The sequence below is a fragment of the Myotis brandtii genome, unplaced genomic scaffold, assembly GCF_000412655.1.
Source record: "Myotis brandtii unplaced genomic scaffold, ASM41265v1 scaffold112, whole genome shotgun sequence".
NCBI lineage: Eukaryota > Metazoa > Chordata > Mammalia > Chiroptera > Vespertilionidae > Myotis > Myotis brandtii.
In genome coordinates this window covers 14,991,301-15,010,918 of record NW_005353838.1, presented here as the reverse complement: position 1 = coordinate 15,010,918, position 19,618 = coordinate 14,991,301, and the positions used below count along the sequence as shown (strand labels likewise).

At 51.0% G+C, this 19,618-nt stretch overlaps 1 protein-coding gene across 5 annotated transcripts in view; it reads right to left on the bottom strand.

Annotated features, from left to right (window-relative positions):
* ANKMY1 (ankyrin repeat and MYND domain containing 1) overlaps nucleotides 1-19,618 on the bottom strand; it is a 45,230-nt gene that overhangs the window by 11,244 nt on the left and 14,368 nt on the right. For 4 of the 5 annotated variants that reach the window (XR_001363860.1, XM_005857704.2, XM_014546844.1 and 1 more), the window contains exons 6-14: nucleotides 19,166-19,382; nucleotides 18,618-18,782; nucleotides 14,378-14,790; nucleotides 11,648-11,819; nucleotides 10,313-10,453; nucleotides 9,785-9,925; nucleotides 7,290-7,397; nucleotides 5,646-5,777; nucleotides 204-317 (exon numbers count right to left, since the gene is read on the bottom strand). Coding sequence is in view for 4 of the 5 variants with exons in the window: in XM_005857704.2 (XP_005857766.1) it covers nucleotides 204-317; nucleotides 5,646-5,777; nucleotides 7,290-7,397; nucleotides 9,785-9,925; nucleotides 10,313-10,453; nucleotides 11,648-11,819; nucleotides 14,378-14,790; nucleotides 18,618-18,782; nucleotides 19,166-19,382 (1,603 nt within the window). In the remaining variant the exon portion in view is untranslated. The remainder of the gene's footprint in view (nucleotides 1-203; nucleotides 318-5,645; nucleotides 5,778-7,289; nucleotides 7,398-9,784; nucleotides 9,926-10,312; nucleotides 10,454-11,647; nucleotides 11,820-14,377; nucleotides 14,791-18,617; nucleotides 18,783-19,165; nucleotides 19,383-19,618) is intronic. The other variant, XM_014546841.1, reaches the window with a different exon arrangement.

Below are 19,618 nucleotides of genomic sequence, written 5' to 3'. Positions count from 1 at the left end.
TGTGAGGACAAACCAGGAGAGCACTCCAAAAGCTAGTCACAGGCAGCCACGCCTGCACATGCCCGGGTGCCAGGTCTTCTCTTCCAGAAGGCCAGGGACTCGCTTTGGAAGGAGGCATGAGGGACCTTTGGCCCAGCTGTGCCCAAGAGATGCTAAAGGCCCCAGCTGCGCCCCTATCACCGACAGGAAACTCAAAGCCATACCTGGAAGAATTTGAAATACCCGTAGTCGACGGCTGTGCCCACAGCCACCTTGTCCCCTTGCATGAGTGTCACAGGGGCCAGGATGTCGGCCCCATAATTGATGAGCAGGTCAATCTGTGGAGAAGAGAGCTGCATTAAATGTGTGTGAACACCCCAGCTGCCAGGATTGTGTGCAGGTGTGGAGGAGGTAGGTGTGTGCATATGTGTGTGGATGCGTAGGTGTGTGCATGTGTAGGTGTGTGAGTGTGAATGTGTATGTATGTGCGTGTGTGTACTTGCATGTAGGCGTGTACGCGTTTGTGGGTGTGGGTGTGCACAGGTGTGGGGGTGTGTGTGCATGTGTGACTTCTCGCACACAGCACAACAAGGTCTCTAGCTCAAGATTTATCACCAATTTCAACAGGGCTCCCACCCCTATCCTGACCAGGAGCAGGCGCCTTCAATAAGAGGCTTTATGGCTTTATAGTTTTAGCCAGGAAATTTAACCAAACAAGCAGGCTCAGGGCATCCCAGCATAAATAGATGAAAAATAGCCCATCACCTGCAGGGCACTCATTGGACTGTGTAGGGTCTACCTGCTGACCATTGCAGGCAGGGCCGGTGTTAGGGGATGCATGGTGGCTCCCTCAGCCAGGGACCTCACTCTCTCAGCCTGTTTAACATTCATTCTTCACAAACTTGGAAACCCTGGTGACACTGTGTGTGAAGCTTCGCGGCACAGAACCAGGCATCTGGGGGCAAATGCCACCGAACACCAGCAGCCAGCGTGGCCTGACCAGGCCCAACTCATGGGTCTCGGGGGCATGAGTGCAATTTATACACGGATTCCTTATGGCGATGGTGATGTCATGCCAGGCCTATGGCGAGCGGAGTAGGAGCCAGTTTTCCAAAGCTGTGGGAAGAAGCTTCCCTGATCCAACCCCAGGCTCCTCTCCTCTCCTGTCCATTCCCCTCCCCTCCCTCATGCAAAGCATGATAACCTTCATACAAGCCTGATGCACCACTGAGGCTCCAGAGAGCTCAGCATGTTGCACGGAATCACATCCCATAAAGGAACGATGGAGCGTTGGTGGTATAGTGGTGAGCATAGCTGCCTTCCAAGGAACGATGGAGAAAAAGCATTGAATTCTACCGAAAACTGCTTCTTTAAATGCTAGCTAAATCTATCAAGCTCTTAGAAGAAAACATAGGACAAACGCATCACCAAAATGGACTTGGCAATGATTTCTTGGATATGAAACAAAGGCACAGGCAACAAAAGGAAAGGTAGACAAACCGGCCCTCATGAAAATTAAAAACTTCTGTGCATAAAAGACACTACTGCATTGCAAAAAGGTGGCCCATGCTTATGAGAAAATATTTTAAATCACATATCTGAGACGTGATAATGTCCAGAATACAGAGCGAACTCTTAAAACTTAACAAAAAACAATTTCTAAAATGGGCAAAGAACTTGAATAGACATTTCTTCAGAGAAGGTATATGAATAGTCAACAAACCCATGAAAAGATGCTCAACGTCATGAATAAAATTAAAATAAGACCAATAAGATGCCGCCTCACACCCATCAGGATGGTTACTATACAGTAAACTCAGAAAAGAACAAGTGTTACCGAGGATGTGGAGAAAGGGGAGCCCTGTGCACTGTGGGTGGGAATGGAAACTGGTGCAGCTACTGTCGAGGAAAGTATGGTGGTTCCTCCAAAAATTAAACATAGAATGACCACATGACCCAGCAACCCCACTTCTGGGGAGATACCCAAATTGAAAGCAGAGTCCAGAAGAGATATTTGTACACCCATGTTCACAGTGTCATTATTTAAAATAGCCAAACCTGGAAGCAACCTAGGTGTACATCAATGGACCAATAAATACACAATGTGCTTTATACACACAAGGGAATATTATTCAGCCTCAACGTAAAAACATATCTGACACCTGCTACAACATGGAGGGATCTTGAGGACATGATGCTGCGTGCAATAAGGCAGACACAGAAGAACAAACACTGTGTGATTCCCCTTACATCCCTGGAGGAGTCAGGTTCACAGAGACAGAGAGTAGGAGGCGGGGAACAGGGGTGGGGGAAGGGGGAATGAGTGTTTAATGGGGACAGAGGGTCAGTTTTGCAAAATGAAAACAGTTATGGGGAGGGATGGTAGTGACGGCTGCACAATAATGTGAATGTGCTTAATGCCACTGAACTTAAACATTGTTAAGATGGTACATTTTTTGTGTGTTTTGCCAAAATTTTTTTAAATGTGTTCACTATAACCTCATTTTGGCAAAAACAAAGAACAAAACAAAACAAAACAAAAAACTGTCATAAAGATCCTGAGAAACAGTCCTGGCAGCTGCAGGTTGGAGGACGGCCCTTACGTGGAAAAGGAGCAAAGCAGGGTGATCAGGAGTGGACAGAAGCCCCGCAGAACCAGGCAGGGGTGCCACTGCTCACACCCAGCCTGCCGAAGCCACGAGCAAGATAAAGGAGACAGGCTACACACATTGGAAGAGAAGAGAAAACTGCCATGACTTGCCAGCAATGTACTTATCTACCTACAAAGTAAGGAGGAATGTCTGGAAAACTCTTAAATCAACAGGAATTGAGGTGGGTGGCCGACAGCTGCAAGTCTATTGAATAGATCCCTGATTGTAACCTTGGGAGATGTAAGAAAAAGAATGCATGTGCATACTAAAGAGACAACAAAAACTAGTTTAATTCTGCAGTGTTAATATTTTATACTTATTTATTTATCATTTATCTTTATTGTTGAAAGTCCCTCCACCCTGCCCCTGCCCCCCAAGGCCTACTGCATGATTTCCTGTGTCCGTGGGCTATGCATATGCATATAAGTTTCTTGGTTAATCTCCCCCGACCCCTCTTCCCTCTGATATCCCTCAGTCTGTTCCATTCTTCCATGTCTCTGGATCTATTTTTTTCATCAGTTTATTTTGTTCATTAGATTCCACATATGAGTGAGATCATGTGATACTTGTCTTTCTCTGACTGGCTTATTTCACTTTGCATAATACTCTCCAGGTCCATCCATGCTGTCTCAAAGGGTAAGAGATCTTTTTTTTTTTTTTTTTTTTTTTTTACAGCTGCAGAGTATTCCAAGGTATAAATGTACTACAGCTTTCTTATTCATTTATCTGATGGGCACTTGGGCTGTTTCCAGATCTTAGCTATTATAGTGTTGCTATGCACATAGGGGTGTATATATTTTTTTCTGATTGTTGTTTTGGGATTTTTAGGATATATTCCTAGAAGTGGGATCACTGGGTCAAATGGCAGTTCCATATTTAATTTTTTGAGGAAACTCCATAGTGGCGGCACCAGTCTGCATTCCCACCAGCAGTGTACTAGGGTTCCCTTTTCTTCACATCCTCACCAGCACTTGTCATTGGTTGATTTGTTGATGATAGCCCTTCTGGCAGGTGTGAGATGGTACCTCATTGTCATTTTAATTTGCATCTCTCTAATGTTAGTGACTGAGCATTTATTCATGGGTTTCTTGGCCATCTATAGGTCCTCTTCGGAGAAGTGTCTATTTAGGTCCTTTGCCCATTTTTTTTACTTGGATTGTTTGTCTTCCTTTTGTTAAGTTATATGAGTCCCTTATATATATTTGGAAATTAACCCTTTATCAGATGTATCACTGAAAAATATGTTCTCAGGCAGTGGGCTCTCTTTTCGTTTTGGTGATGGTTTCTTTTGTTGTGTAGAAGCTTTTTCTTTTGATGTAGTCCCATTTGTTTATTTTCTCCTTAGTTTCCTTTGCCCTACAGTGGTCGGCAACGCAAGCTACATGCAGCTCTTTGGCCCCTTGAGTGTGGCTCTTCCACAAAATACCATGTGCAGGCATGCATGTACAGTGCGATTGAAACTTCGTGGCCCATGCACAGAAGTCGGTATTTTGTGGAAGAGCCACACTCAAGGGGCCAAAGAGCTGCATGTAGCTTGCGAGCCGCAGTTTGCCGACCATGGCCCTAGGAGATGTATTGACAAACATATTGCTATGAGAGATGTCTGAGATTTTGTTGCCTGTGGTTTCTTCTAGGATTTTTATGGTTCCACAACTTACATTTAAGTCTTTATCCATTTTGAGTTTATTCTTCTGTATGGTGTAAGTTGGTGCTCTAGTTTAATTTTTTTTGCATGTACCTGTCCAATTTTCCCAACACCATTTATTGAAGAGACTGTCTTTACTCCATTGTACCAGAAATTGATGGCATTTTTATATGCCCATAATGAACTCTCAGAAAGAGAAACTATAAAAACAATCCAATTTACCATTGCAAAAAAAAAAAAAAAAAAAAAAAGACACCTTGGAATAAAGTTAACCAAGGAGGTAAAAGACCTTTACTCGCAAAAACTACGGGACATTGAAAAAAGAAATAGAAGGAGATACAAACAAATGGAAAAATATAACGTGTTCATGGATAGGACAAATGAATATCATTAAAATTTCCCTACTACCCAAAGCAATCTTCAGATTCAATAGGTCCCTATTAAAATACCAATGGCATATTTCACAGATCTAGAACAAATACTCCAAAAATTTATATGGAACAAAAAAAACCCCTGAATAGCTGAAGCAATTTTGAGAAAGAACAAAGTAGGAGGGATCACAATTCTGGATATCAAATTATACTACAAAGGCATTGTAACCAAACTGCCTGGTACTTGCACAAGAACAGACATATAGATCAATGGAACAGAACAGAAAACCCAGAAATCAGCCCAAGCCATTATGTTCAATTAATATTTGACAAAGGAGGCAAGATCATACAATGAAGTAAAGACAGTCTTTGCAGTGTTAATATTTTTATAAGTGGCTTATGATATACACTTAAAATGTTTTAACCGTTACAAGTGTTGGAAGTATTTACAAGAATTGGAGATATTATCTGAATGGGTATATAAGTGGGTGTTCAATGTTTTGATCTCAGAGCATCTAGTTTTGTGTCTATTGGTGAGTGAGCCTCACAGCGTTAGCTTCTTGGTGGGCAGAGTGTGGAGACAGCCCAACTCCCAATCCCTGCCTGGGATGCAGCTCCCCAATCCCTGCCTAGCAGGTCCCTTGATTAGGACCCCTGGTCAATGCCCATTTGACATAGAAAAATCTAGAATCCTGCAACCAGACCAAAACCATGGCCCGTGTCTTTCCTGAGAAAAACCAGGGGACTTTTGTCTGGCCTATTGAGTGGCTTTGCCTCTGTATATATTTTAGATCTATATATCTTAAAAGGCAAGAATTTCTCACCCGTTTTCAAGTATTTGGAATGCTGAGGCTTGGAGAACACAGAGAAATACCACACGAAGCTTCGCCTGCTGGGAATGAGGCCAGACCAAGGGTCCCACAGCCCCCAGGCCCAGGACCCTGGGTCGCCCCTTCCCACTTGCCCCTCTCAGCCGGCCCCCCACACCCGCCGCCTCACCAGGCCCAGCCTGCTGTTCACACTCCTCCGGTGCTCGTAGGCGATGTCGCAGGCCACACACAGGGCACTGCCCAAGCCCTTGGTCAGAGGCAGGTTGGGGTCAGCGCCGTTGGTCAGCAGCTCCTTCACAATCTGTACACAGACAGCCTGTCAGCGCCACCAGGTCCCTCCCTCCACTGGAGGAAGTCCCAGAGCGAGGCCACTGCAGCACTGAGTATAGTGGCGGCCAAGCTGGGGCTCACTGAGGCCCCCCACCCCGGGCATTCTCCATGGCTCCCGCCCACAGGTTCCACTGCTGCCAGCTCCGAGGACCACTGGGGTGGGCACATGGTGGTTCCTTAGGGGGGCTGCCATTCCGCCCAGGCGCCTGGCCGGCACCCTGTCTGCACACTGTCCTGTCAGCCCCTCATCCCTGGGAACAGGCTGCCTCTGCCCCAGGGCACCTGGGTCTTTGACCAGACACAAAGTGGGCCACATGTCCCTTGTTTCCCACTGTGTCCCCAGCTGCCAGCCCAGGTGCCACCCAGGAATCCAGGAGTAAGAGCAGCTACACTGGATGTCAGAGAACTAGTGTCTGTCTCTCTCCAGAGCTCTTTCCCTCTGAGCAAGCTCTCTTTGCTACTATGCCTGCCTGTAATATCCGGCAGGAGCAAGTGCCCACATGACTTGTTGAAGGAAGGAGGGAGAGGAGGCGAGGCCCCTGCAGAGGCCCCACAGAAGCCCCACCTGTGGCCACTGGCAGCAATGCCTTCAGCTTCTTTAGGCCTCTGCTGAAAAGTCCTCTCACCAGAGAAGCCCGCCTGGGCATCCTGCTAAAGTAGCCTCCCTCCATCACTCTATCTGCCCTTGATCTTTACTTTCTCCATAACACTTATCATTACCTGAAAATGTGTCACACTGGACTATGTTCTGTCTTCTCCAACCAGAATGTAACATCCTTGAGAGCTGAGACTTTGTTTTACTCAACACCTGATGCCTAGAGTGGCGCCTGCCTGGCACACAGTAGGTTCATCCAAATAAAAGGATGAAAGGTGCATGGGATATAGAAGGAAGGTAGGAAGGAAGGAAGGGAGGAAGGGAGAGGAGGGAGGGAGGGAGGAAGGGAGGGAGATTGATGATAGATGTAGAATGAATGGGTAAAAGGATGGGTTGGTGAGTGGGTAGATGGGTGGGTAGAGGAATAGATGTGCATTTGGGTGTGTGGGTGCATAGATGAGTACATAAATGTGTGGAAGGTAGGTGGATGGAAGGATGGAAGGATGGATGGAAGGAGGGTAGATGGGTGGGTGGCTGGCTGGGTGGATGGGGAAGAAACACATTCCTTGGCGGCAGCAGAAAGTGGGCACTTGCCAATGTGCCTTTCCCGGAGCACCGAGGAGCCGATGTCTGGGACAGGCAGAGCTGGGATCTAGGCCCCATGAGGGGGCAGCCACCCAGCTGAACCTCACCTCCCTGCTCACTTTCCTTCTCTCGTTAGCCTTCTCTCTCTAAAGAGCTCCATCCCCATGGGAGGTGGCCCACGCCCCTAACACCATGCTGCCTTTGTGCCACTGCCAACACCACCAACGCCGAAACACTGATGGGGAGGGGACGCTGGAGGAGAGAACATTGCAGATGTCCCCCAGGGGTTCAGAACGTGCTCACCAGGTCGTTCCCACTGGCGATGGACAGGGAGAGCGGGGAGTGGCCGCCCCACAGCAGGCTGCTGTTCGCTCTGTTGGAGAGGAGGAGGTGGACGACATCCCTGGCGTACTGGGTGAGAAAGGCAGGTTAAGAGGCCCAAGTCTCAAGACCCTGGAGCACCTGGCATGGATCATTAACTCAAACATCCTGAAATCAACTTCAGTTTCCTCCTCCCCAGCACCTTGCCTGGCACAGAGAGCCCTGCATTCTAGGTAGATGAATGGTGTGTCAATCCTCGAAGTAAAAAGATGTTTTCTAAACATTCACTTTTTCCAATGAAAAACAGGAAGGACAAATGATGGGTGAATTTATTTAAAACTTGTTTTCAAAGGAAGGGGAGAGTCAGGATTTTATGACCATCACAGTAGGTGCAGAGCAGGTGTGGCCGGAGGAACGTGCCCTTCACCAGGGCTCAGGGTCCTCTAGGACACAGCAAGTGAAAGAAGCCCAACCGACCCTGCCGGTGTAGCTCAGTGGTTAGAGTGTCAGCTCTCAAACCAAAGGGTCACAGGTTTGATTCCCAGTCAAGGGCACATATCTGGGTTGCACGTTTAATTCCTGGACCCTGTTGGGGTGCTGCAGGAGGCAACCAATCCATGTGTCTCTCTCACATCGATGTTTCTACCCCTGCCCTCCCTCCCTTCCACTCTCTCTAAAAATTCAATGGAAAAAATATCCTTGGGTGAGGATTAACAACAAAAAAAGAAACAGAGAAGCCCAGCTGAGCTGAAAGGAGACCTTCAGCATGGAGGGCCGCTGCACCCTTCCGGCCCTTCCCTCTGGGGAACGCTGGTTTCCCCTTGTTCCCCAGAATTGCTCACAAGCTGGACTGCTCCCCTCCAAGCCTACTCCCCTTTTCGAGCCTCGCTGGCCAGGCCTAAAAGCTCCTGGGAAAGCCCGTGGAACTTAGACTTGACGGCTGGACGGCCATCACCACCTGTGCTCGACCTAATGATGCTGCCGCTTCTGTCTCCAAACTTTGCTTCCCCGTAGCTTTTCCAAAGCTGAAGTCAGCACAGAGAGCACAGGTATGCGAGTTGGAAAGCACTGTGTTCAAAGCCCAGGCCTCACACTTATTGGCTGGGGGCCTTGGCCAGCCTGCCTCTCAGAGCCTCTCTGTCCCCATTCCTAACGTAGGCTCATGGCACCCCTCAGCAAGTTCTGGCGGGATGGTGGCCCAGGCTTAAGGAGGCTTTGACAAGAGGGAAGCTCTGAAGCAGGGAGGCCTGGAGGTGCCTCCCACCGCCCCTTGCCGGCGTTGCCCAAGCGCCACCCTCACGCAGGTCCTTGCACTCTCGTGCCGGGACGGCATGCGTGGTCATCACCCTATTCAGTGGCAAACTGCCCGTGCCACAGCCCAGTGAGGCCAGCCATTGGTGTCATTTTACAAGAGGGTAAACTGAGGCTCAGTTTACTATGTGCTCAGTAGCTTACTGGTCTGGCCTGCCTTGGCCACTATAACACAAAGCCCAGACCTGGTTCCCAGTACCCCCTTGCCCACCCTGGCCATTCGGCCTCCTTGTTCGAGGAATTAATCCCAAGGCCCATGGGAGGCAGTGTTGCAGGGCCAAAGGGCCCTCTGGGCTCTGCAGGACCCCGTCCCTGCGGGAAACCAAGTCCGCGGGTGACTGAGACACACAAGCCAGTTCCAGCACATGCCAGCCACACTCGAATATGTTTGAGCAGGCACCACACAGGGAATGTGGTGCCACACCACGATCCATGTGCGTGCTGACACGGGTGTGGACAGTATCCCTTAAACATGCCCTGGAACAGCACTTCGACACACGAGAGACAGGCAGGGCCTGCTGACACTCTCTGCCGTGCTTTAACCTAGCCATGGTCGGCAAACTGCGGCTCGCGAGCTACATGCGGCTCTTTGGCCCCTTGAGTGTGGCTCTCCCTAAAGCCTTAGGAGTACCCTAATTAAATTAATAACAATGTACCTACCTATATAGTTTAATTTTGAAAAATTTGGCTCTCAAAAGAAATTTCAATCGTTGTACTGTTGATATTTGGCTCTGTTGACTAATGAGTTTGCCGACCACTGCCCTAGTGGATCCCATTTCACTGTGGACAAGACCCACTCATCTGTTCTGAAACTCACTCAGGCAGGATGGCCTGAGGCCAACACCCCAAGGTCTGAGCCCTCAGCCCAGCCCGCCCCCCACCATGGCTGCTGACTCACCATCCTGCCCCCAAACACCCAGCTACACACATACACATGCACTACCCAAGCATACATACACATGCATGTGTACATGTGTGCACATGCATGCATGTGTGGGCTGGCCAGTAAATACAACTCAGACAGTCATGCCAACATATATGCCGGTGCGTATGCACACCAAAAAAAACCCATGCATGTGCACACTTATGTAAATGCACTCATGTGTGCACACCCAGGGCGCACACATGGGCATACAGCTCCGACCGCCCCAGAAGGCCCTGCTCACCCTGTAGTTGTCCTCCCGCTCACAGGCCACATGCAGAGGTGTCCTGCCCCCCTCTTCAGGGACGGACATGTTCACGCTGCTGTAGATCCTGGGCGGGCCTACTTCATTGTTGAGCTTCATGCTTGAAGGCAGCACCTCTGGCTGTGTGCAGACAGAGGGGTCAGGTCCTGGCCCAAGCCTCTCTCCAAGGGCTCAGAGACCTGCCACCTGCCCGACCAGCTGTGCCAAGAGCCCCCAGCAGGTACAATACAGATGTGCTCACACAGAGGAGCAGGCTGCCCTCCTCCTCAGACTGTGGATCTGAAGCAGCTTCCCGTGAAACCCTCTCCTGTGCACATGCCCCAAGCCCTCCCCTCCCCCCTCACACAGGTGAGCCACACGTGTTGTGGCACAGCCAGGCGGGTCTGGGGTGCACAGAGCATCAATCAACCTCTACAAGGACAAGTGAAATTTTGAACTAAATGGACAACACTGCAGAGTGACCCCAGGCTCCCTAGTGCCCCCGCTCCCGCATGGCAGATGGCCCACCTTGTTCAGTTTGTACACGTCGTCTTGGTCAGCTGCCCTGGCGTCCACATCCGTGATGGCGTGGAGCAGCAGCTCTGTTATCTTGACACCCTCCTCCCCGGGAAGGGCAGCTGCAATGTGGAGGGGGGTTAGGGCCCCCAGCTGCAGAGGAAACGCAGGAGGAGTTAGGATGAGGTGAGCTACGCCCCGGGTGCCAGGGCCTGTCCAGGGTGAGAGCCCAGGCCAGTCCTAGAGTGCCACTCATAGCACTGCACTCTCACCAGCCTCACGGGACATGCAGGACAAGGAGGCCTCCCACACGGACCATGGACATGTCCGTTCCAATTCATAAGAGGTATCTGTCTGCCCGGGCCACAGACAGGCGCACAGGCCCCGGTGCCAGCTTCATTTTAGACCAACTGTCCCTGCCTCCCTCCAAGAAAAGCCCATCTTCCCTGCCAGGCGCTTCTTCAGATGCCCCTGCAGACAGCCATGCAGCTCCCGATGCCAATCGCTACCCGAGGCCTGTTGCCCACCCACAGCAGCCCCCTGGCATCGGCTGAGAGAATCAATGGAGGACTGTCTCTAGGATACCCAGTCAGCACTGACCACATGGAGACGGTCACGGGGCCAGGTCCTGGAGGAGGCACAGCCAACTCAGCGAGGACCCAGCCAGGAACACGGTGCACCTCGGGCCAAGGTGGAGGACTCGCCAACCCTCCACATAGGACCCGGGGGAACGGGAAAGGGCCCCTGGAGAAAGGCTGGAGGGACGCTCAGAAACCACTGACATCAGTCCACTGGGCACAGCAAGGAACTGGGTGTTCTTCTGGTGCCAGTAATACGGGCAACTCAAACATTTTGATAAAGCGAAACTTCCATTTGAAGATGAATGTAAATAATCGATTCTTGATTTGGGATGGGTGGACGGATGGATAGATGAGGGTGTCTGTGCCAAGTTTACAGGCTGCAACCTTAGCCAGTTTTAAAGATGGAGTCCAATCAGTAAACTTAAAAAGCCATTATAAATTATCCTGGGTCTTACACAAATTCTACTTGCCTGCACTACTTTATCTTATCCTCAGAAGAAAAGGAAAGAAACGGCCTGGCCAAGGGGCCTGAACAGTGAGACCCACCTACCCCTGAAAGTAACGGCTGAGGCCAAACAAAACTGCCAGCCATACCATCGACACCCTCTAAACACAGCAAAGGGCCTGCATACAGGCGGGGGGCTCACACAACCAGAGGGGAAAAACAGACGGTGCCAGTGAGGTCCAAAACCTATCGTTCTGACCTCACACTAGGAGCATCCTCTGAAGCCTGCCCCCCACCTTGCTCCCGCACCTCTGGCCCTACCTCTGGGGGGAACTGGATGTCGGTCCTGGCACCACTCTCCAGCAGCAGCTTCACCCCGTCCACGTCCCCGGCCTTCACAGCGAAGAACAGGACGTGCATAGGCACGCGGCACAGGTTGGGGTCAGCGCCTCGATGCAGCAGGCAGTTGATGGTCAGCCACATGTTTCTGTGTCTGGAAGGATCAGTATGACATGTCATAGGCTGGAGAGGAGGCACAGGAGGCTGTCTGGACAGCACCCCCAGTTGAGACAGGTGCTCTCCAGTGGAGGATGCTCAGAGACACTGATCTCATGGTGCCCTGAGCCCCAGTGTCCTGCCCTCCCAAGACCTCCAGCCCCTACATGAAACAGAGCAACCCATCTCACCAAACCACCCTAAGCGAGCCAGCCTGGGCAAGTGCAAGTCCAGCTGTGGCCCTGCCTGGCATTGGCCCTCGGGGCCACTTAGCCTCACTGAAGCCACCCATGTGTTGGAGTGTGGGATAGGGACCAGACCACCCTCCTGTGGTGTCTTTGAGGTGATGACAGAGAGTACCTGGAACACCAGGGTTCAAGGTTGTACCATGCACACCAGACATGCGCACACTCACATCCATACATAAAAATGCACACCACACACACATAAACACACACACACACACAAATATATACCATACCACATACACAGCGACTCACACACCACATACACACACACCACACCACACCACATACACACACACACACTACACCACATATACACACTGACACATACTACACACACACACAAATACACACCACACTACATACACACACTGACACATACCACATGCACACATACACAAAAACATACCGCACCACATACACACACTGACACATACCACACACACACAAATGCATACCACATCACATACACACACTGACACATACCATACACATATACATACATGCCACACCATATACACACACTGACACACACACACATATACACAAAAACATACCATACCACATACACACATTGACACATACCATACACACACACACATACATATCACACCACATACACATACTGACACACACACACACATCTCTTATGGGGGGAAGATGGGCCGAGACCTGGGCTTGGGGGGCCCAGCTGGGTGGGCTTGGACAGCAGCACTGCTGGGCAAGGAGAAGGGCAGGGAGGAGAATGGCTGTGATGAGGAGCTGAGCCGGTGGTGAGAATGGCGGAGGGCATGGGCAGCACAGAACCAGGGTGGGGTGGGCAGGAGGACAGTAGAGAGACCAGGTCACTCTAGAGCAGTGGTTCTCAAACTTCCTGCTCTCGGGACCCCTTTCCACTCTTAAAATTCTCTGAGGACTCCAAAGAGATTTTGTTTATGTGGATTCTATTCATCCATGTCTAATGTATTACACATTAAAACTGAGAATTTTTTAAATCCTCACTAATACATTTAAAAAGTAACAATAACAAAGCCATTGCATATTAACATGAAATATTTTTGTGGAGAATATGTATGTAGCTGCACCAGAACCCCCCAGAGGGATCCTCCGAGTGCTCCTGTGATGTCGGGACTTGGTCATGTGGACAGACTGCCTCACTGAGATCGTCCCCAGGTGGACATGTGTCATGAACAATATGTGGTGCATGCAAATGCTCCAAAATTCTAATTCCCACTTCAAAGCTGGGATGTCATCACTGTCAACAGTGCCAACTGTCCTTAAAGCGAAAGCTAACTGTTAAGAGAGTGAATGACCGCCATGTGCCAGCCAATCATGCTGTCAACTAAACATGGTGGCCATGGGGAGGGCTGGTGACTGTATGCCACTCAAGTCATTGAAGTGCTTTCCCTCCAAAACCTTTCAACTGTGGTTTGAGGCAGATGTGCTTCAGGCATCCTCCCCACCTTGTCACACAGAATGTTAAGAGGCATGGGCTCACAGTCAAGATGTAATAAATCAGCCCTAGCCGATTTGGCTCAGTGGATAGAGCGTCGGCCTGCGGACCGAAGGGTCCAAGATTCGATTCTGGTCAAGGGCAAATGCCTGGGTTGTAGGGTCAGTCCAATGTGCAGGAGGCAGCCAATCAGTGATTCCCTCTCATCATTATGTTTCTATCTTTCTCTTCTTCTCACTTCCTCTCTGAAATCAATAAAAATATTTTTTTAAATGATGTAATAAATCAGTCATTTCTGTGGTGTCAGCAAGTGCAATTCTAAGTGAAACCACCATTCTATTGTGCATGTGTTGCATAGGTGAAGAAATGTCACACAACTGTCACCTGACCATGTCACGTGACCATCACACAACTGTCACACAAGTCACACGACTATCACACAGACTTAGGATTACTATGAGAATCATTTCAACCTTGCAGATTCCCTGAAAGGGTCTGAGACACTCCAGGGGACATGGCACACAATTTGAGAACCACTGGTCTAGACTGTGAGGAGGGGGGCGGGGTACATCCATGCTGAGTGTATGGAGGTGATAGTGTGTGAACCCCTGTGTGGTGCCCACTGCCCATGTGCCAGTCTAGGACACACTCCTGGACTCCCTCCTGCCTGTCCCTCAGAAGTCATAGCCAGGCCCCCAGTGCCAAGCCTCCAGAGAAGTCCCCCGCCCCAAGACCCTTAGAGATAAGGCACAGGCACTAGAAAACATCCCCTCCCAGGGGAGCAGGAAAGTGATGCTGACCCTGTGACTCACCCTGACCGTGACCCTCGGCCCTGCTGCTCACACACCAGCCACCTACTTGGTCATGGTCCATGCCATCTGCCTCATGGTTCCTTTGTCAGAGATGGCCTCAGTGGAGGGCACCTTGAGCATGCTGTAAGCCCTGGCACTCTTCTCCAGCATATTCCATGACAACCTGATGGAGTAGTTCTGCACGCAGTGGTTAGACTCAAAGTTGGTCTCGGTGCTGCTGCACGGCGTGCACCGGTCCAAGCTCTCCAACACATCTTCCAGCTCCTGGCCCTGGTCGCTGATGCCGACGCTTCCCCTCGGCAATGTGGACTCCCACTTCTGGGGGCTGTCCCTCCAGATGCTGGACTTCGGGCTCTCTGAGATGGGTACCAAGTCATCATTGTAGATTGAGTCTGAGTCACGGAATGTGAAGGAGGAGTAGTGACTAACTGAGAGTTTTTGAGTTTCCTTTGGAAAGCACTAAAAAAACATATCATTAGAAGGAAAAAGATTAGCATGGCAACTCCATTAAACACCTTCTTTCCCAAGGATCTGTGCTCATGACCGAGAGCAGCCTTCACAGGACTTGGGCTGACAGTGCTGAGACAGCAGTGCCCACGTGCCTTCCCTAAAACCCACAGAGGCAGCAAACGCCTTGGAGGCCCCTCACACATACCTGAGCCATACAGCATCCACTAGCCACGCATAGTCACAGCACACAGAGCAACACCCTTCCAACACCAGGCACATGTAAGTGTGAAGATATCAGAATGAGACCATAAAGTGTCTCCTCACTGGCTACACACTGAAGTGTCAACCAAGGGTCAGTGGCACCAATTCACCTCCAACAGGAATCCCCAATTTGGGGTGGGGTGAAGAAAACTTTATTCAGAGCCAACAGCTCAATAGTGATACAGCACGGCTGTGAAAAAACCACCACTATGAAGCCTAAGCCAAGGAAATGCAGTCAGTCTTCATTCTCTAGTGCAGTGGTCGCCAACCTTTTGGACCTCACGGACCACCAGTGGTCTGCAGACCACTGGTTGGCGACCGCTGCTCTAATGGGAAGGGAAAGTGTGTTCTCCAAACCAGAGGGGAGTTGGCTTATAGAGAGACAGGAGTCCCCGCCTCTGACCCCTGACTGATCCATCTTCATGCAAATGAGGACTCCAAATCCTTGCAATCTGATTGGTCCAAAAGACACTGTCTTGATGGGTCAGAAATAAACTGCTCTGATTGGTCAGTGAAGGTGACGGGGCGGGGGAGGGGACACACAGAAGATTAATATAGCTCTGATTGGATTGGAATAGCCTCCGTCCTATTGGTTGAAATAGGATTCCAGGAACTCCTCTGTAAGGGCTGGCTCAGATGGCAGAGACATGGTGCAGGCAGGCAGGCAGTTCGGTGCAGAGGCAGGTAGTTGAGTGAAGGCTTCTATCTGACATGCAGTTTATATGAAAGGACCCTGTGTGGAAATAGCTGCTAGGCTCTGATTTTGTTTGTTTGGTTGGTTTTTAGTTTGAGCCCAGTTAGCCACCAGGAGCCCTTCTTAGTAGATATCTTCTTTATCAGGGTCCATAGAAGTGATAGGTCATGGATACATTAGATTAAATGAAGCATGTTAATAAAAGTAATTCCATCTTTAACATTTCCGTGTGGCTTCTAGAAAATTTTAAAATCATACACGGGGCTCCCGCTGTAGCTCAGTGTGTTTCTGTGAGGTGACACTGTTCTTCATCTGGGCTTCAGAGGCTGCCTTCTCCAAGGACAGACCCCAGACCAGCATCAGCATTGCCAGCAATGCACATTCCCGGGTCCCACCCCACACCCACTGAGGCAGAGATGCTGGGGGTGGGGCCCAGCCACCTGTGATTATTCTTTTCTGTAAATACTTGAGGTTTGGAGGCCTAGGAGTCTGTCTTGACTCCAGCCCTGTGATGCAAACCAGCTGCGACAGTGCATAAAGGTTGACATGGCCACGTTCCCACAGCGCCACCTACAAGGACAATCCTGCTCCAAGTGGCTCCACATTCACTCACGTTTGTGAGCCACTGTCCTTGGGAGCAGTGCAGGGGTCAAAAAGGAGCCTAACCCCACAGAGAGGAAAAACAGCCAGCTGGGAGACAGGGAGGCACAAACCTTCACCAACCACATGCAGCAAGCGAACATGTAAGTCCATTCTCGGGCATCTTCATGAGAGAACTGGGGAAACTGAACACGATGGTATTAGAGGACATTAGAAAATTGACTTGATTTTTAAAGCTGGGATAACAATGCTTGTTGTTGTGTTAAAAAGACAGAGAGAAGATGTGTCTTTAGCTGGTGGAGACACATAGGGAAGTCTTTATGGCTGAAGCCATCTGTGGGGAACCTACTCTAATGTGACACCAGCTAGGGCGTCAGGCCAGGGAGCATGGACGAGGGAAGATGAGCCACATGTCAGGGACTTTCATCTGGATGACAGATCCATAGAAGTTCATTGCACTGTGTTCTTTTGTGGTTATCTAATATTCTTCAGAACAAAAGTTTAAAAACAAAATAAGGGAGTGATTTTTACAAGAATTTAAAGAATAGAATTAAAAGGCATTATGGGCCCAATTCCTTCATCAAGAATTAATTTACTCTGAGTGTATGAGGTCGCCTCTAGGTACCAGGTCCCTGAGGATGCTCAGCCCGTCCCCACTGCTCCTTCCTCTGCCAACTCCAGACTCTCCTGAGCCCACACCCCCTGGAGTGACTGTGGGGACCAAGCAACCCTGTCTGTCTGAGAGGCTGCCACTGAAGGCAACTCAACACGAGAACAAGAATCACCACCACCTCTGTTCATGAGATCACTTTTGACCTTGAAAGTCAGTCGTTATTGTAGTAAACAACTTCTGACCTAGAAGAGCTGAGGATACACACCCATGAGACATAAACTAATGCTGCTGTAAAAACAAAGCAGAAAGGACAGCTTTGGCTTCCAAACCCTCACTTCTGGTTTTTGGCCTGCGTTCTCATCAGTCCTGACTGCTGGTCACAGAGTGTCTGCAAAAAGCCTGACCATGGTGCCCTTCAGAGCGAGCACAGAGGAACTGAGGAGGCCCAGAGGCTGAGCGTGTCTCCTGACACATCAGGGACCACAGGCAGGCCCTCCGGACAGAAGCCTAAGGTCACCTGGGTGGGAGGCCTCTGTCTCCTGCCTGCTGCACACTGGACCTCTCGGGCAGTGGCTCTGGGCTCCTCCCCACACACGCCTCTCACCACCAGGTTGGGCTGGTGGCCTCTGAGCTCGCATGCAGGACTTGAACTTGAGAAGCGGAGTTAGAGAGAGCATCTGGTCACCTGAGGAACTCTGTCTATGGGGGACACAGGATGGGCTGAGTAAACGCCTTTTCCGGAGAAAAAGCTTGAAGAGATTGGGAGGAGACGAGGGATGAATACTGACTTGTCGGGCCACAGGGACATTTTCCAGATTAACTTCACCAGCACCACACACGAGGCCCAGGACCACAACAGGAAGAAGCCCTCAGCCCCTCCCAAGGCTTTCTTAGTGGATGTCGGGCTCAGCCCGCCTCTCATGGCTGACAATCAGGGTCCGGGGTCTGCTCCTAGGGGTGGGGACCTCCCTCTGTGGGTGTGGCCCCACTGCCCCTGCTCAGGAGATGTGGACACTAGGTCTGCCTACACCGCAGAGAACTGGCCCCTCCACTGCGACTTGTCCTTGAGTCTGGGCTGAAATGGGGGAGAAAAGTCGCCAAGCAGAAAGGAATCAGAGGTTCCACAACAAATTAAACACAGGCTGTCCTGTGACCCATTTCTGGGCATGGGCACGCACAACTTAACTATGGGGATTTCATCGCTGTGCCACCACCACAGAGGCACCTACACAGACCTAGATGGTACGACCCACTCACACTTGGACTGTGTGGGTGTCCCCGTCATAAACGCATCACCATTGATCAAACTGTCACCCAAAAAAACCGGAAGCAGGAGCTCAAACTAGCGCATTCAGACAGCACCACCTATAAGAGGACGACCATGAGAGGGGTCTCGGGGGCCCAGCTGCTGTGTACGTGGCTGTAAGGACACATCCCTCAGAGTCCGGGCAGCAAGCTCTGAACACCCTAGCGAGTGTGCAGGCTCTGTGCCTGCTTCCCGGCCACGGGCCTTATGGTCTTCTCACCCATCTGAACCTGGTCCGTGTGGGGAGGGGAAGCTGGTGGGCAGCTGGGAAGACAGAGAGATGACGGTGGCAAATGGGAGCGGAGGGAAGGGGGTAGGTGGACGGTGGACACTGAGCCAGGCCGCTGGGGCCCATGGCTGACCTGGGGCTCGGGCACCGTCCTCTCGGCGATGTTGGGCCTGAAGGACGTAGCTGGGTAGTAGAGGAGGAAGCACATGTTGAGAGGCGTGAGGCCCTCATCCGTGCACTTGTTCACGTCAGCCCCGTTGTCCAGCAGCAGATTGATAATGTTAATGTGACAGTGAATCTGGAGGAAGAAGGCTGGTCTCACAAGGACAGCAGGCTCCCTCAGCCAGGGGCGAGACGGGCATCTGATGCTCACACGGGACACAGCTTCCCCGAGTGAGGCCTCACGCCGGCCTGAACTCCGAGACAGAGACCTGAGCTCTTGCTTGGGCTGGGCAAGGGGCATCAAACATGTGACCAAGACATGTGACCAAGGCATGTGCCCTCACCCTTTCCACTTGACCCCATACATCCCACTTCGAGTCTGGGAGGACTGCAGCTTCACCGAACGGAGAGGGAATGTCCCCCACCCACTCGAGGGTGCCATCACCAGGGGCCTCAAGGGTCAGTGCTCCTGCAGGGCAACCCTACAGCAGACACAGCATGGGAGGGAGGGATGCTCACTGCGGCTGCAGCGAGCACCGTGTAGCCCCGTGCGTCGGCCACGTCAGGACTGGCAAGGTTGTCCCTCAGGATCCCATAAATCCAGTCGTAGTTCCCTTCCTCGGCCTTCAAGATCATCTCCTTGGCAAGCCGCTCCTTGGGGCCACGGCATGCAAAGCCACTCCGATCCCCCTCCAGGATGGCACCCATGTTCCAGCTGGAGTGCTCCTTCTTGTTCCTGGCAACACAGGAGTTTCAGTGGACCCAATGCTGCCACCGAAGGGGCCGTCCTGAGCCCTCCTTCCCACACTGCCTCTCCTCCTTCCAGGGCCCGGAACTGCCCAGCCCTCCTTCTTCCCCTCCCCGTCAGCCACAGTCAGCGTGGATGTGGCACAGTGGCGGGACACACTGCCTGCAGGTGAAGATGCTCAGGCTAAGCATCTGCCCTGGGTGGCAGTGGCTGCAAGGAGCACA